The sequence below is a fragment of the Oncorhynchus kisutch genome, linkage group LG4 (assembly GCF_002021735.2).
Source record: "Oncorhynchus kisutch isolate 150728-3 linkage group LG4, Okis_V2, whole genome shotgun sequence".
Classification (NCBI taxonomy): domain Eukaryota; kingdom Metazoa; phylum Chordata; class Actinopteri; order Salmoniformes; family Salmonidae; genus Oncorhynchus; species Oncorhynchus kisutch.
The window spans coordinates 44,192,640-44,211,192 of record NC_034177.2 but is presented as its reverse complement, the minus strand read 5'-3'; the positions used below and the strand labels follow the sequence as shown (position 1 = coordinate 44,211,192).

Here is an 18,553-nt window from a genome sequence, read left to right as displayed (position 1 = left end):
AGATCAAAGTCTTTAAGTTAAAGATCCAGGCAGCCTCTAGTTTTAACAATAAATTATCAAGGTCACCCCCTCTCCTAGGGAGGGTGACATGTTCGATGCCAATATAACGCAGAGACGAAATCGAGTGGCCTGCCTCCAAGAAGTGGGCCGCAACTGGATAAGTAAAGTTTTTACACCTAATGGTGCTACGATGCTCTGAGATACGTACTTTTAATTCCTTACATGCTGACTAGACCGAACAAGTCGCAAAATAAATGTAGGAATCCATATTATTCAATGATTGCACCCACACTGCTTGCGCTTGTGTGAGCGTCTGCGATGCCAAGGGCTAAAATAGAACTCCTTTCTATTTCTGACGCAGATCGCGCTGAAAGTCCTGCCTCTCCCATCTCCTTATTGGTTTATAGAAGCAGGTATCCACGTGCCATCTCCTCATTGTTTATACCCACGTGGGTGATTGAAAGACTAACTGTTTTGCCGGTAGTCGTGGTAATACTATGAAAGTTTAGATGCCAATCACCATATAAATTCAAAGATGGAAAAGCCTTGAAGGAGGAGAGATTACAAGAAACGATTCGGTTGGCCGTTTTATGTGTGGATTAATTGGTGGAGTAGAGGAGCTTGTGTATTTCAGGTAAAATAACGACTCAATGTTTATATCCCAGGACAAATTAGCTAGCTAAATAGAACAAATTAGCTAGCAAGTGCAAGCTAACTAGCTAAATTGCCATACTTGTTTAATGCTTTTTGACCTGTCCCCAAATTAATGTAATTGGTTCAGAGGTTGTTTTGATATTTTAACCTGCGTGTCGTGATCGCGTTTGGTGTAGGGGGACAAAATAAATTTAACCACGATAGCGCACGCGCACAGCCGGTTTGGGTTCCGTGTTAGTGATGTGGACACAGAGGAACTTGAAGCTTTCGACCCGCTCCACTACAGCCCGTCAATGTGGATTGGATCATGCTGAAGGGAACTTGGCGTTATAACTCCTGTCCCTGTTTAGCCACGTGTCATCTGTTCATGGGCTCTGTGAAGAGCAGTATTGAATTGAAGGAATTCATCAGTCTCACGCTTATCACCTGTGAAAGGGGGGGCTTCCAGCGAGGCACGGATTTCATTGGCCTTATCAGGCATGTTGTAGACATTCAACCAAAGTTGCGAGAGTGCGACTCCCAATAGTATGTTGTACCTCGTTTCCCTTCTCCAGGGAATAGTAGTTATAACGCCGTGTTTCTTAGAGCTTGGGTGACAGCAGGATTGTCCTTTGGTTATTTTGCATACTACCTTCCCACAACTTTCTGAGAATGGTACAGGATAGTTGCTTTGCTTTGGAACATTCTTTGGAACTTGACAACAACAAAAAAACTTGACAAGTTCAAACATGGTTCAATTTCGGTAATTTTCTAGGAACATTTTTGACATTGGGAATATTCTCATAGTTAAGAGAACGTTAAACAACATTCTTCTGTGGAAATGTCAGTACTTCAGCATAATGTTTCCTACAGGTTTCCTCATGGTTCTATATAGTCATGTTCTTCAGTTGTTCCAAGAATGTTAAGAAACAACAAAGAGTTACTATTTCCTGGTTGGTACTGGAAGCCATTTTAAGTTTCAGACAATTGGCCTGGTTTTAGAGGAGTACCTTGCCAGCAAGTTAACTTAGCTTGCTACTTTTTTAATCAAAGGAATTAGCTAAGTACTTAGATTTTTCAGAGCAAGAAGGGATTTACTTTGATGAATCCATTATGAATCCTGATTAATTATTTCAAGCTGCTCCTGATCGGTGACTCTGGCATTGGAAAGTCATGTCTTCTATTCCGATTCGCAGATGACGCATGCACAATCGGAGTAATACGAACTACAGAATTAGACAGAAACACCATTCAACTTCAAATCTGGGACACAGCTGGGCAGGAGAGGTTTCACACTATCACATCCAGCTACTACAGAGGAGCCCACGGCATCATTGTAGTCTAGACCAGGAATCCTTCAACAATGTCAAGCAGTGGCTATGCCAGTGAAAATGTCAACAAGGTGGGGAACAAGTGTGACTTAACCACAAAGAAAGTGGAGGAGTTTGCAGACTCCCTGGGCTTCCTGTTCTTGGAAACGAGTGCCAAGAGCGCCACCAATGTGGAGCAGGCCTTCATGACCATGGCTGCTGAGATCAAGAAGAGGATAGGCCACGTACTCAAGATCCAGAGTACACCTGTCAAACCTGCCTCGGGGGGCTGCAGCTGAGAGAGAACCCCACCAACACCTCTACCCCCACCTCAAGCACCCGCCTCTGGCCTGTCAGACCCCTCCACTTGGCCCCATTCGCCACCATGCCCCACCTACCTAGCCTAACAGAAACCGAGAGGGTGGAAAGTCTGAGAGATTGTGTGTGAGGAGAAACAAAATGAAGTTGCCTGAATTTGCACTGCAGCCGCACTACCCAAAAAATAAATCATTATCTCCCCTCCCTTATTACTCTGGTAATTGATGATTAGTAGTTCTGTCTAGGCCATCTGTTTGCAGTCAGATCGACTGCTCCTCACTGGTCCCCTCCTAGAGGCTTTACCCCACACCCTTACCTGGACCTCCTCAGAGACAACTGATTTTGTTTGCTCTCTCATGCCCGCACTTAAATGCCCCCTCTGTGTACAGGTTTATGAGAATGTGTGTGTGTATCTCACTGCATTCCTACTTCAGGGTTGGTCTTTGTGGTCAAATTCAATTATGTTTTCTTTTCTTCTGTCCCTCTTTTTTTCTCTTTGCTTTCCTTTCCTGTTGGTTTCATATAATATTTTTATCGGCATGTCTCTTTAAGGTGTTTATTCGCTCATATGTGTGTCAGCCAACTGCACAAGTCTCAGTCTTGCGAAAAAGGACTGAAAAATATATATACAGTACCAGTGGGAATTTCAGTACTTCTGCATAACGTTTCCTACAGGTTTCCTCATGGTTCTATTTCAAGTCATGTTTTGAAATTGTTCAGAGTACACAAACAAAACTTTTGTAACTTTTTCAGAGAAAGTTAAACATATACATTCCATCCTCAGCATCAACAAAACTCTCTATCCTCTATCTTGTTAAGTGGGTTCAGGTGTGTTGCCCACTAATTGGCCACACCTGATCTTAATGAGCGCTTGTTTCCTTTAAAATGGGGTCTGTTTGAATAGACTAAAATGAACAGATTTGTATGCATAAAAAACATGGCATGCAAGCTCCATCCTGGACTAATTCCCTAGATAGAGAATGAACGATTAGTGTTTCTATGATTAATGCCTAAGTAAATTAATATAAATGTGTTCGGTGCTTGGAGTTCTAAAAAATTGAACTGGGTGGTCTTACTGCTGGCAATGTAATAAGAATCCTCCCATAAAGGCCATAAATCATGCGCTATGATTATAGTCAGAGTATGCAATGTAGGTCAAGTCACCAAAAGTGAAAACATTTGGTATGCATGGAAAGGATACACAACCTGATGGTCATTGTAAAGCAATGCATTTCCTTCTCCATCCACATGACCTTGTTTGCATCCTTCACATGAGCCGTTGAATGGCATTCAATGAATGGCACCGGAGGGGATGGCCGACGTATTACGAGCTCCTCGACAATTGTGCTAGTTTGTGTGGTTTATTTTTTGCGCAATTGTAATATATATATTTTTTTTTACATAATGTTTGTGACATCGTTTCAAAAGAGCCTCTGGACATCAGAACACCGATTCCTCTCCTCGAACTGGATAAGGAGTTTTTCTTTAATGAGTCGGACGCAAAGGATATACTGCTCCTCCAGGACAAGGTACAAATCGCTGTCATTCGTATGAAGAGACGTAGTTACCGAGGTCGAAGAGCCTGGTGCTTGCTTGGCAAGACCGCGTCGGTGAGTGGATAATCCGCCTTTACCCCCCATTCTACTGGTGAAAATGAGAATAAACTGGATGAGCTCTTTTCGAGATCATCCTATCATTGGGACAATAATAACTGTAATATCCTATGTTTCACCGAGTCGTGGCTGAGCAAGGAAATAGATAATATACAGTTAGCTGGGTTTTCCATGCATCGGCAAGACCGAACAGCAGCCTCCGGTTAGACCGGAGGGGTGGTGTGTGTCTTTGTCAATAACAGCTGGTGGGCGATCTATAATATATAAGAAGTCTCAAGGTTTTGCTTGCTGGAGTTAGAGTATTTCATGATACGCTGTCGACCACACTATTTACCAAGAGTTCATCTATATTCTTCGTAGCTGTCTATTTACCACCATAAACCAATACCGCACTCCACAAGCTATATAAGGCCATAAGGAAACCAGGAAATGCTCATCCAGTGGCGGCGCTCCTAGTGGCCGGGGACTTTACTGCAGGAAAAGTCTAATCCGTTTTACCAGCATGTCACATGTGCAACTACAGGAAGAAAAATGCAATAAGTGCAATGCCAACATCATCCCCACAGTGACCGTACTTACATATCCCAACCAGAAGCCATGGATTACAGGCAACATTTTCACTGAGCTAAAGGCTAGAGCTGCCACTTTCAAGGAGCAGGACACTAATCCGGACAATTATAAGAAATCCCGCTATGCCCTCCGACGAACCATGAAACAGGCAGTGTCAATACAGGACTAAGATTGAAATCTACTACACCAACTGACACTAGTCAGATTTGGCAGGGCTTGCAAATTATCACAGATTACAAAGGGAAACTCAGCTGCGAGCTGCCCAGTGACGCAAGCCGACCAGATGAGCTAAATGCCTTCTATGCTCGCTTCAATGCAGGCAACACTGAACCATACATGAGAGCACCAGCTGTTCCAGATGGCAGTGTGATCACGCTCTCTGTAGCTGATATGAGTAAGCCCTTTAAACAGGTTAACATTCACAAAGCCACAGGGCCAGATGGATTACCGAGACACGTACTCCGAGCATGCGTTGACCAGCTGGCAAGTGTCTTCACTGACATTTTCAACCTCCTGACCCAGTCTGTAATACCTACATGTTTCAGCAGACCACCATAGTCCCTGTTAGGGATGGGTATTACTACTCTTACCGATACTGCTTATCGATCTGGTACTTTAACGGTATTCTTATCCGTTCTTTTTATTGTTGTTTTTACAAAGAAAAACTAAAATTAAGAACAGAATTAACATTGCTTTATTTTATGAAATATAACACAAATCAAATTTACAGCAAAAGAAACAGCAATGTTTTGAACAAATCACTATAGACTAATGTTGTGATGATGGAAATTTAAATAACATTTCCTGCAAAATAAAATAGTTGTGTAGAGCAAAACGGGTGGGGCATGCACGTAGGCTGCAAAAGGTCTAGCAGTTCTTCTGGAGAAAGATCAACATATTTGCCTTCTCTGCCAGAAGTCGTGACCTCTCCTGGCTTATTGTGTTCCCTGCAGTCAAATACCCTCTCGCTAGGGGTGGAGGGTTGAGCACAGAGGTAGCTTGTTGCAATGTTTGTGAGGGGCACTCTTCTCCCACATCACAGGATCTTTAGCCATGGGGATGGGAGGCAGGCCTTTATAGAGCTCGACCTCTGGGTCAACACACTCGCTGAGGGTGAGGGACGAGGTGTCCTGTTGGATCGTCAACCTCAACTGAGAACAGCTCTTCCAAGGCACTCCTTGTCTTGTACAATGGAGGGACTGTCTCCTCCATTTCCTCTCCTTCAAACTCCTCCTCCTGCTACTGGTGCGCTGTGTCTGTCTGCTCCAGCTCCTCTGACAGCCCTGGTGTTGCTCCTGTTACATTGGCCGCAACAGTTGCTTTCCTCAGCCTGTCCCAGGTGGTGTCACTCACCGGCCTCTCTATAAATCTGGGTCCGTTGTGGCCTCATGCAGGATGGCTTGAATGTCCTCATCCTGATAGCGCTCAGAGGTTCTCCCACACCTTCTCTTTGTTGGTTGCCACAAACGTATCTTCATGCTTCACAGTGAAGTGCTCTTCCAGTTTGTGGAGGACGGGTATGATCTGTCCACAGGTGGCATTCTTTTCACATGACACACAGTGTGGATGTATAGAGGATTCTCATGAGCTGGACAAACCCCTCAGCTTTATGGAAGTCCTTGTCCTTCAGACGGTCCAGGTTGTCCTTGGTCATTGCTTTTCGCAGTTGTGGGTCCAAGGCTGCTGCTTGGATCGCTGGATACTGATCCATGAATCTCTCTATCATTAGAGTGAGTTCTATCTGATATTGACATCAAGGATGAGTGAGTGTTGCGGAATGCCTGAAACAACAACAACAACCCATTACAGCACACTTGAATATTGAATTAGATTGTTAAATGTGGGAATTTCTAAATAATACTTTAATAGATTGAACTGGCTTCTTACCAAGGAGCTTCTGCTTTTCCTTCAAGACTGTTTTGGACATCAAGGATCTCTTGAACCACACGACTACTGCTCTGATTCGGGCTGCCCATTTATGAATGGAAGTAATTTTGTAGATTTTCTGCGCTGCCAGATTCAATGTGGTAGGGCACCACAATGCCTATTCCCCCTCAGGAGTCTGAAAAGATTTGGCATGGGACCTCAGATCTTCAAATTTCTGCAGCTGCACCATCGAGAGCATCCTGACTGGTTGGCTTAACCTGTTACATTACCTCATGGTATGGCAACCGCTTGGCATTTGACCGCAAGGCGATACAGAGGGTAGTGCGTACGGCCCAGTACTTCACTGGGGCCGAGCTTCCTGCCATCCAGGACTTCTATACCAGGCTGGTATAGGCCTGAAATTTGTCAGAAAGGCCCTGAAAATTGTCCGACTCCAGTCAGACTGTTCTCACTGCTACAGGTACTCTGCATTGTTGGTTAAGGGCTCACGAGTAAGCATTTCATGGTAAGGTCTTCCTACACCTGTTGTATTCGATGCATGTGGCATTTGATTTCATCACTCACTCGTTTACAATAGGAAAAGTGAATTGGAAAATAAGTTTGAAGTTTCTTCACCTGTCTGTGTCTTATTTCAATTAACAAACGTGATAACTTGAAAGGCATGGGTACTATATATACTATATTAAGAGGCTTGAAAATACTTTCAACGATTTTTGCCCAGTTACTCACTATCCAATCCAGACGCAACTGGTTTCAAGTGGTCTTGTGATCTGCTACTGCTATCTAGTGGACGAACTGGGAATCAGACAGGGGATAATAAGGTCAATGGATAGGTAGACTTCAGCTTTCTCATCATATGTATATCCTTTCTGTAAGAGGAAAAATATTCCTGTAAGACAAAGTGTTATGTTGCACAAGCCCTGCACTTTTAAAATGGAAAGACCTTTATCAGAATTCCACAATTACCTTTCTAACAGTACTAATCATGTGTTTGTAGGACTTATAGGTACTTTGAGGACAGTATACAATATTATGCATTGTTTAGAAAATGCCAACAGAGGGTGTCAGAGTTGAACAGTTTAACCTAAAATAAGCTAGATGTGTTAACATTAACATTCCCAGAACAGGCAAAGCTTTCACTTCTGTTCAGAACATTTTAAAAAACGTTCAGTTTAGGGCCTCCCGAGTGGCGCAGCGGTCTAAGGCACTGCATCGTAGTGCTAGAGGCATCACTACAGACCCAGGGTTGTTCCCAGGCTGTGTCCCATAGGGCAGTGCACAATTGGCCCAGCGCTGTCCGGGTTAGAGGAGGGTTTGGCCAGGGGGGCTTTACTTGCCTCATTGCGCTCTAGCGACTCCTTGTGGCAGGCTGGGCGCCTGCAGGCTGACACCGGTCATCAGTTGAACAGTGTTTCCTTCAACATATTGGTGCGGCTGCTTCCAGGTTAAGCAGGCAGGTGTTAAGAAGCAGTTTGGTGAGTCATGTTTTGGAGGAAGCACCACTCGACCTTCGCCTCAGAGCCGATTGGGGAGTTGCATCGATGAGACAAGATCAAAATTAGGGGGGAAAAGGGGGTAAAATACCAACAATAAAAAAACATTTAGTTTTTTACCAGTTAGGAAACATATGGCGTCCTTCCCACAACCAACATGAAACCAAAAACATATGTTCCAAGGTACCAAATATGATTGCTGGATCACTGTTCAATGGACTGAGTCCATCTTCCTCCCACTGTCTGGGAGTACACAGATAAACATCCTGAGAAGATTGGTCATTATTCCTCAACTACATCAGCTCACCTCGGTGAGACCAAGACCAACAAAAGTAACTTTGATTTTGAAAAAGTAATCGATCACTACATGAGCACTGAGCAGACGTTAGTGTGCTGCAACATTGAATTTGTAATGCATGTGTTCAAAACAATATCAGGCTGTTCAAGATTACAATGGACCAGTGACTGTGGTTAGTATTTGGCTAGGAGTAGTGAATGATTCATTATCCTAACCATAAGGACTTTCATATCATTTTTGGGGGTATTGTTTGTCTGGCAGTATCCTGGATCAAACAGCAGCCATTTGTCGTAATTTGATGTCTCGTAACTCTCTATATTAGTGTATTGATTCCAAAAAATATCTATGGGAAAATGCATGTTTTTATCTATAACAGGCTGTCAAGTGGGACAAGTACTTTACTTGTGAATCTGCAGATTCACTTCTGAACTGGTTGGGAAACCCAAGCTTCAGCAAGATGTAATTGTCTAATTTTACTTGTACAGAAACGGTCTTTGAGTATTGTGTTCTGTGTGTAATCGCTGCAGGGGGGTAAATGTGTGACAAAGATGAGCATTGAAATCTCATTCAGTTTTGGGTAAAGTACAGAATCAAAACTGCATCCTCCATCTCTGTAAGGGGGGTTCAGATAATGATCATACACATGTTGTATGTCCATGGACTTTCTGAGAGAATGAGACTAAAGTATTGCATAAAGTATAAGCCGTCAGTGAACCAACAAGTTTTCCTGGGAGGTTTTAAGGCTCTGAGAACAGAAATTACAGGTTATTTTAATGTAACTAAATAAACGTTCTCTAAATGTTGTGAACATTTTGTTATGGTCATTATTGAAAGTTTTCTTAACTGTTCTTAGTGTTGAGGTTTTTAAATAACTTAACTTTCACTGAATTTAATTAGGCAACTCAGTTAAGAACAAATTCTTATTTTCAATGATGGCCTAAGAACAGTGGGTTAACTTCCTTGTTCAGGGGTAGAACAGATTTTTACCTTGTCAGCTCAGGGATTTGATCTTACAACCTTTCGGTTACAAGTCCACCGCTCTAACCACTAGGCTACCTGCCGCCCCACTGAATGTTTCAGTAAGACTTTGAATAGCACCTCCAGAGCACCTTTTCTCTGATAAGCTGGCTTTGTTTTCTTCGAAATGGATCATACGGTATAAATTGCCTTACATGACATGTGAATTGAAGCCCAAGTTTAAAAAAATCTGAGCCGGACCACATACCCTCTCGGCAATGTATGTGCCCTTAAACGGGGGCTGAATTTCCTGATTTAGCCACGGTTTCAATTCTCCTCATTAGGAAATGTGACTGAATGAGATTTTGGCCTTGGAGGCGTGCTTTGATGTGGGTGTTGTTTGTGTGTGTTCAAACGTGGGAAGCGTTTGTACTTTCACTCTGCCAAAACAGTACACAGTTACAGTACAGTCACTCACCCTTCTAGATAACTTGAAATAGTCTAACCAGGTCTAGTGTCTGGAAATAGCCTAGCCTGGACTAGCTAGCAAGCTAGACAACTTATTTTGGCAATTAACTTCAGCCAGCCAGTGTGCGACCGTGGCAAAGTCGGTTTGACTTTGGACTGTGGGGCTAGTGGTGACCGTCAATACATTACACAATGTAAATTGATTATTTCTCATTAAAGCTGCAATATGTTACATTTTGGCTGACCCAAAATATGTCTAAGAAGCGGTAGACCTCTTCTACGTGCGCTATTTCTATGTTTCCCGTTCTTAAGTTCAGTTTACTACTTTTACGGTTTTGTACACCAGATTCAAACAGCTGAAAATACAATATGTTTTGTCGAAAATATATTTCACAGCGGTTTAGATGGCACAATGATTCTCAACACTATACTTGCTTGTTTTGTCAAAATTAAATTAGGTGAATTATTCCAATTTTAGCAAATGTTGGAGAGATTTCTGCATAGTGCATCTTTAAATGCCTCACAATCCCTCACAAGCCCTATAAGTATATCAAATATACTTTTATATTGACAAGATGGTCAACTGACCATTAACAATGGAAATGCATGTCCTCAAAGATGGAAGGCAGGCGAGGAGGTGAGCTCAAGTGAGACCATTCTAGCTAATGAGTGGGCAGATACGCATGTGAACAACAGGCATAACTCCGATATAAAGTCATTGTTGTTTTTTCAAAGTTGCTGAAATGATACGTGTCCACGTACAGTACCAGTCAGGTCTGGACACCTACTCATTCAAGAGAATGCCAAGAGTGTGCAAAGCTGTCATTTTTTATTTTTTTAAATGTTATTTCACCTTTATTTCACCAGGTAGAACAAGTTCTCATTTACAACTGCGACCCACTCATCAAGTGGCTACTTTGAACTTTTTTGTTGTTGGTTACTACATGATTCCATATGTGTTATTTCATAGTTTTGATATCTTCACTATTCTTTTAAAATGTAGAATACAGTCAAAATAAATAAAAACCCTAAAATGAGTAGGTTTGTCCAAACTCTGGACTGGTACGAGCTAGATATATGGTCACATGATCTCGATGGACAGGGCTTTGAGCAGGCCTACACCTTGCCATCTACTGGACAGGTTGTGGTATTACTTCTACACTGTCATAGGGAAACAGAAATGAGTAAACTGCATAAAAGGATAAATTACCTTTATATCACGAAGTACACACATTTGACACTTCTCAATATAACTGACCACATACAATGCAATCAATTTAACATAATGAACCTATGGTTTTCAGACATAAGAACATTTGAAATGCCTTGCTTGTAGTGCCTTTCACCTTTGTAAATCCACCCTTCTGCCAGCCTGCTCAAGATTATCCATATTTTCATAAAAACCAACATCAAAACAATCCTAAATCACCTTCTGAAAAACGTAAAAGACATTTAATCCTGATTTTAAAGTCTTAATTTTTACTTAGTCTTAATCATACTTAGTCTCCTTTTCACTTCATTTCTCATGATTTACTTAACAAGCCAAGTGCAGTGAAACTTGCCTTTCATGCGTTTTATGAAGTTGGAATAATACTGTGAAATTTTGAAAATGATAATGCCCTTTTAGTGCAAGAGCCCGTTTTGTTGGGATTGAGTTAAATTAAGCGTGCCAAACCTGCCAATAACATTCCCCACTCAGAAGTTTGTTTTAAATTAAAATGGTAAAAAAACAATCACAGTACGGTACTTAATTGTAACCCAGAAATTGATGTTAAGATAAAAACGGCTGCATTGGACCTTTTAAGGGGACGAGATGAGCATTCACCGCCATCTAGTGGAGTTGTTGGGAACTTTAATTATTCATATTTACCACAGCTCAAACAAGTCTGCCTGTCTATTCAGATGTTTGCATTGGGAATCAACAATGAGCACATGAACCCTTGAAATCCTAAGTCTATTTTTCTGGGTTTTAAAGTCAATAGGAGAGCATCTTAAAGTCACACTCCAGACCCCTTTTCACCTGATTTACTTAAGGCACATCTCAATAGGTGGTCCAGGTATCATGACATGAGGGGTGGGCCTTTCCTCTTTTGTTCTCTATTCCTCCTCTATAGACGGGATGGCTGACATCACCAACAAGATGCACAGGCTTTGATGGGTCTGGAAGCTATGCTTTGTTATGATTCTAAATGGTCAGATAGCTAGCAACAATGACAAGAAGCTGCCATGTAGGGAATTGTAGGTAGCTCGTTTCAGTTCTCTTGTTCTTGGATCCATGCATCTTGTTTTGAGGTCTTTTGATTCCATGTCAATGCTAATATGTCATTCGCTAGATAAACTACTAACAATGTATGAGAGAAGTGCTCATTGTGCAAATGAATTTGTTTTCAATAAACATTGAGATTAAATATAATTGACATGTCAGCCACTTCTGTCTTGCCCCATAGTTGCGCACGTGTTGGTTTTGTTGCTAAACCAACATGTCTATTGTTCACGCAAGCAAAGGAGGACGCCGAAGGCAGAGGGCACCATCAGACCAACTCCTTGAATGGCCTACTACTTGAAGTTTGCAGTCTACAAATACACTATTTTGCTCAAAACATTTTGTTACCATGAATTGTGTGTACATTTCTGTATTTATATGTGTAATGTTTTCAACAGGGAAAAGTAAAACAAAAATAGCTGGAGTGCATCTTTAAAGGTGAGATTAGATTCCTGAATCCCTATCCAGAGGATCAGAACAAAACATCTCAGTTTTGAAATACACAATTGAGATGTAATCTGATCAGGACTTTTGAAAAACTGTTCCCAGGGCCAAGTTTTACAAAAACTTTTCTGAATGGATTTCAACAATCGGATTGGAATAAATCTTAGAATTTGGTATAAAAAAATAAAAAAAAGATTCAAATCTTTCGGCATTCAGTCATCCAATTTGACTTTTAAAATCAGGATTAAATGTTTTTGCGTTTTCAAAACTCAAAAAATGTAGTGATTACAATAATTCCAAATCTTGATACCACTAGAAGGGTGGATTTATACTGAACAAACATAAAAAGCAACAATTTCAGGTTTGAGTTAGTTCATATAAGGAAATCAGTCAATTGAGAAATTAATTAGGCCCTAATCTATGGATTTCACATGAATGGGAATACAGATCTCTTAAAAGGTTGGGGCATGGATCATAAAACCTGTCAGTATCTGGCGTGGTGAGTATACAGGCCATGGAAAAACTGGGAAATTTTCAGCATCCAGGAATTGTGTACAGATCCTTGCGACATGGGGCCGTACATTATCATGCTGAAACATGAGGTGATGGCGGTGTATGAATGGCACGACAATGGGCGTCAGGATCTCGTCACGGTGTCTCTGTGCGTTCAAATTGCCATCGATAAAATGCAATTGTGTTTGTTGTCCGTAGCTTATGCCTGCCCATAACACTGCCATTACTGTTTTTATTTATTTAACCGTCACAACAATGACATCTGCAAACAGCTCGTCCACACACGACCACATACACATGGTCTGCGTTTGTGAGGCTGGTTGGACGAACTGCCAAATTCTCTATAAACGGAGGTTTATGGCAGAGAAATAAATGAACATTAAATTATCTGGAAACAGCTCTATATTGCTCTATTATAGTGGCCACAATAGCAGACATCGATCAAGTGCACACGAATGTGTGCAAAAATAACATTCACTGAGTAAAAAAATGTAATAACCCCCCTCTCACACACACACACACACACGTGTTACTGTCAAGTTCAACACGACAAAAGCAACATCTTTGAGCTGCACTGCACATTATTCCTGTGGACATCTGTTCTACAATGCGTCAGCAGAGCATACCTTTTGTTGGCATAATTTAACTCTTTCAGGCAGAGAGTGTACCTGGCATACCCCTTTTTTTCTCCACTGTATTAAAAAATGAGGGAAAGTGTGGTGTTCCTTTCACCTCTATAGTGGCATCTAGCTTAAGCCAGGCCCAGCTCCACTTAACGGTTTAACAAGTAACGTCTCATTTTCACCTAATTCTCTCATTCTGAAAATTACCACATACCATGGAGGGAAAACATTCATTCACAGATAGTTGTTAGTTCGTTAACATTTCATTGAGATTGCCAGGTTCCAGTAAGCGTTATAACTTAAGGAACGCAAGGAGTCGTATAACGTTACCAGTTCATACTATAGAGAATTGGTTGGGTTACTAACGTTAGCTGTCTGACTTCATTAGCCAGCTAATTTTCACACCATAAACTCAATGATTTGATCAGTTAAATTGGCTAATGTTGCGCAACATTTCTCTGGCTAGCTAACGGATAATTCGATCCAGCTAGCAAGATACCTAACAATAACTGTTAACGTTACTTGATCCACCACACTTTCTCCCTCACCTCAAACTTTACAAATGCCAGTTGTTTTTCGGATACAGGTCCTTAACGCTTCATCACCTCACCCAGTCTCCGTGGTCAGGCTTCTCACCTACCTCTTCGTTCTCGTTCAGGGGACCCGCTGCTGTAAATGAACTGGTAAACTAGTTATTAGTCTTTGAGACACCCCAGTAAACTGTATTTCCAGAGCGTGCGCTGATGCTGTAAGTAGCAAGTTGACTGTCTTTTCTCCTCAGTCGCATTCTGTTATGTGAACGGTTGGCTGAGCCTTGGAAACAGCATTGCTCCAAACGCGCATCACTCGTTCGCATTCAGTCATCCAAAGCCCCCCGGCATTCGGAGCCTCTTTACTGTGTTGGCACCATGCTCGATGCTAGGAACAAGGACCGCTACTTCAATGCAAACAAGAAACAGGGTTTACTTGAAATGTTAGACACAGCTGGACAAGATGGAAACGGTCACAGTTACAGGGCGCACGGAGGAAGAGGCCACGGACAGACAAGAGCTGAAACTTCACTGCTTGACATGCATGGTGATATCCTGGTTGAGACTGAACAAATGAATAACGAAACAGCAAGTAAGTGAAAAATGTTTTGATTACCAGTAAAACAATGAACATATGTAAATGCCAACAAAATAATGTTTGTGTGTCTGTCAACTATTTAACTCTACTAGAATGCTTAAAAGGCCTCTACAATATCTGATATCGGCTACCCCCAAAACATGTTTTTTTATATCGGTGCATCCCTACTAATTAACAAGTTAGATCGCGCTTTTCTTGTTTACAATGGGTCTGAGCAGCATCACCGAACCGCATCAGCTGTAAACAAAACTGAAACACTGCATATGCATGGTAACTGACAAGTACTACACCATCAGCCTTGTCTAAAATAAGCCCACACCTGCCCCACTGTTACTGCCCAGCTGCTACAGTAGCTAATGTATGACAAAACATTACTCAGCTAGCTACATCTGCTGAGAGTGAGAATTACATTGATCAAGATGAAGTACTAACAACTTGTGGCATGAAATCTCATATAAACTTTAAAAAATAAAATCTGAAATGATTTGTTCTTGTGAATCCAAACACAGGACCCACAGATCAATCACCAGCCATAAAAGCATGGCTGACATCACCTGCTGTTTACATACGCATGCATAGTAGACTATAGGAGCTGATGAAAAGAAATAAGTCAAATTATTATACATGGTCCACTTTATTTGATACGTTTCACTTGATAACACATGGTCAGTCTGTCTACAGAAGGCCTGGTCAGGAAGCAGGTATGGTAGCAATAAGAAATAAGTAAATGACAACAGTTCAAAGGAGAAAAAAGGGGTGCAGAGCAGTCAGTTGGTGGGAAAAAAAACTGGCTGTAGAGAAGAGAGAAATGAGAAGGGAAGGGTGGAGGAGAGTTCAGGGGCCAAGAGAGATATATTTAACACTGTTCAATAAGCAGGACTTGAATTCAGGGGAGGGAGTGTCCAGTTGTTTAGCTTTGTGGAACAAGAGCCTAAAACTAGAGTCGGAAGAACATGTCCATCGTACAGGTCTTTTGGGACAACTGTGGAATATGGGCCTGCCAAGTAACATCAAGCAGTTTAAATAGTGAGAACAAAGATGGTGTTAATTATTTAAAAAACTAAACATAACATGCAAGCGGTTTCCCCTGACCTAATATCAAGCTTTGATCGTCCTCCAGTCAAAATAAGGTAGTGTCACTTCTTACAACAGGATTGGGTGGGCCTAAACAAATTGTCCATGCATCTGGAGAAATCAGGGTTAAATACAAATGTATGGGCAGTGTGTGTGTGTGTGTGCAACACTTCCAGCACCTGAACAAAAGAAATACTGTTTAAAAAATAAAAATCGTAATTGATGTCCTTTATTCCTACAGAACGCTCAATGGCTAAAAAATTTATTATAGCACAAGGGTGCTCCTAAACAAGAGATGAGCCGTCTTCATTCAGTTTGGTTCCTTTAAGTTACCGATTGGGGTGTTTTGCGTCGCCATGTGTGGGCATGCGTGGGAGAAGGCTTGACGCAGTGCCCTGCCTCAGGGGTCAAAGATGGTCCCAATGCGTCACAGCATCAGCTTCCGGTCTGGGTGGTCAGCGCGGCCAGAGCGCTGGTGGCGTACCTCCAGGTGTTTGCTCTGGACACGGTCAAAGTGCTGCAGCAGGTCATTGTAGTCCATGTGGGTGTAGGCCGGACGCTTGGTGCCAACAGGCTTAGACTCAATGTACTTTGACTCATCCCTGCAACATAAAAACATGCTTCCAGATAAATTATAACATTACATATGCATGGGGCACATCCGATGAGAAGTGTTAGGATGAATATTGTAATGGCCATGGTAATAGAATTCTGCACACGTGGGCACACCACAATAACAGTGTTTAGTTCTACTCACACTGTCCTCATAAGCTCTGGGTTAGGCACACAGCGCAGGCGGTGGGAGAGCAGCTGGAAGGCCTGGCTCTGGGGCAGCAGCATCAGCAGGCCGTACAGGGCCTTGATCAGGTATGGGTTGTTCTCCACATCCAGCAGTTGGAGACGCAAGTCTATAAAAACAAACCGTTGAGAGACCGGTTGGTTGGCTAGTGTGTGTGTTTGTAGTGCGGCTGAATCCCAAATCAGTACCTTCCCCTTCCATTTGCACATTCATGCACACATCTGCCATATGCACCAGGGTCCCAAAGCTGAGGGAGTGAAAATTGAGGGTGTAGGGGCTAATTACACCTTCCGATAGCAACTCAGCCTAGCCAGCAAGGCTGCAGGCTCCAGGGCGAAGTGCTTTCCCCATACACACAGCGATATGTTTGGAGAGGTGTGTTACGTCTGAGGCTTGACACATGTAACAACAAATACTGCCCAAATTAAATGTTTTAACTGTTACTGAGGTTTTATCTTCTAAAACAACAGAGGGAATTTGATCATTTGAACTTCATGCTTGTTTTTGACATGTGGAACATGAATTGCATCATTCAAGTCACAAGTGTGTCCCAACGTTGAAGGGTTGATCCCCCTCGCAAATCTTACGTCGCCCTCAAAAGTTCCATTAGAAACACATGAAAACGGAGGGCCATCCGTTTGAGTTGGTAGGGGCGAGTGGGTGGTTTGGGATCGACTGTGTGTGTTCTGATCCAATATTTGAGCTGTGGGACTCACAGGTAAAGATGGGGCTCTCGATCAACTGTACCAGCTTGTCAACTTCCATGAGGAAGTCTACAGTCACCTCCAAATCACCGCTAAATGGCTAACATTAAGGAAATATGGTATGCCATAGTATACCAATAGGCATACACTACGAGGTGCAACAATGCTGATATGCAAAATGTATATCAAAGACAACCAGAAAGGATACAACTTTTGGATGAGGTCATAGGCATGGCGGTAGTTCTGGGTCAGGAAGCAGAGAGACACGGTGGCCACAGGGTTGTGACACCAAGAACGATACAGGCAGCAGAACAGGGCACAACTCTCCTGCAGGGGGTGCAAAACACAGTTAACATGAGGATACACACAGCAGGGAAAACTATACCTCATTGGGTCAACAGGGTTGGGTTCAATTCCATTACAATTCTGCCCGTTCAAGAAGTGAATTCAAATTCAGCACATTTTTTAAAATGCTTTCATTTTTTAAATTGGAAATTTCCTGAATTCAAATGGAATTGGTGGTCAGCCATACAGAGGAATCCCATTTCTCAGGCATTACCTGTGTGCGCAGGTCCTTGAGCTGGTTGCGCAGCTGAAAGAGCTCTGCAGAGGTGAGCAGGATGGTGTTGAGCGTCTGCACCATGGTGGATGCAAACTTCAGGTCCTCTTCCTTCAACAGGATGTCTGCCATGGAGTGGAATATGTTCTCTGCATGCAGAAGCAGACACAACTGCCTGGGGGGGGGGGGGGGGGGTGCAAGGACAGTGAGAGGTGATGGGTAACAAACTACAAACAATCCCAGATGGGTGGAGTAGGTTGAAAAATAAAAAAATCCATGGTCTCGAGAAACTTGGAGTTTCAGCAACAACAAAAAATTCACAGGAACCTGTGAGTCTATACCAATGTCGCAGGTCATTGATGCACATATGTCACTACCTGATAATGAAGGCTCCTCTGTTCTCCAGCAGCTTTCTCTCTAGGCAGAAGCGCTTCAGGAGGTTGATCATGAACTTGTAGAAGTAAGAGTTCATGCTGGGGGTGGAGGGCGACGAGTCACCTATTTTGGAACCAGGGTTACAGGACATTAGGTGGGTGAGAATTAATGCATCATACTATCATACTACTGTTCCGGAGGCATTTTCTACTCACCCACGACTGTCTGTGGGCCTGCCTTGGCCCCATCAGGAACCTGAAGCTCCAGTTTGCTGTCAGAATTATCACAGGAGCCTGAGGAATCGGTCTGTCCTGCTGGGGATGACGCAATCTCAGCCAGAACCTCCAGGTCCTTAAGAATGACCTGAGTAATAGATGGGGTGAGGTTGGTTACTTTTGTAAAAGATAGTTCAGCCAAATTACAAATTGCTTACATCGCAAGGAAACCAGTCTATGGACAAGGCAAGTCACCAATCAATGCTTTGGTTCTTTACCTGGCCAATTGGATTTGCCACAAATGCTCAA

General features: G+C 42.5%; 1 protein-coding gene and 1 pseudogene across 4 annotated transcripts in view; one reads left to right on the top strand and one right to left on the bottom strand.

Moving 5' to 3' along the window:
- The first annotated feature begins 1,765 nt into the window (after positions 1–1,765).
- Positions 1,766–2,242, top strand: LOC109888900 (ras-related protein Rab-1A pseudogene; annotated as a pseudogene).
- Positions 2,243–15,133: 12,891 nt separating this feature from the next.
- The window catches only part of vac14 (vac14 homolog (S. cerevisiae)), a 29,756-nt gene continuing 26,336 nt past the window's right edge, over positions 15,134–18,553 (bottom strand). For all 4 annotated transcript variants that reach the window (XM_031823025.1, XM_031823023.1, XM_031823024.1 and 1 more), the window contains 7 exons: positions 18,245–18,392; positions 18,032–18,152; positions 17,655–17,829; positions 17,304–17,422; positions 17,108–17,187; positions 16,350–16,500; positions 15,134–16,194 (listed from right to left, as the gene is read on the bottom strand). In XM_031823025.1, the coding sequence (XP_031678885.1) occupies positions 16,020–16,194; positions 16,350–16,500; positions 17,108–17,187; positions 17,304–17,422; positions 17,655–17,829; positions 18,032–18,152; positions 18,245–18,392 (969 nt within the window). In that variant the 3' untranslated portion in view covers positions 15,134–16,019. The remainder of the gene's footprint in view (positions 16,195–16,349; positions 16,501–17,107; positions 17,188–17,303; positions 17,423–17,654; positions 17,830–18,031; positions 18,153–18,244; positions 18,393–18,553) is intronic.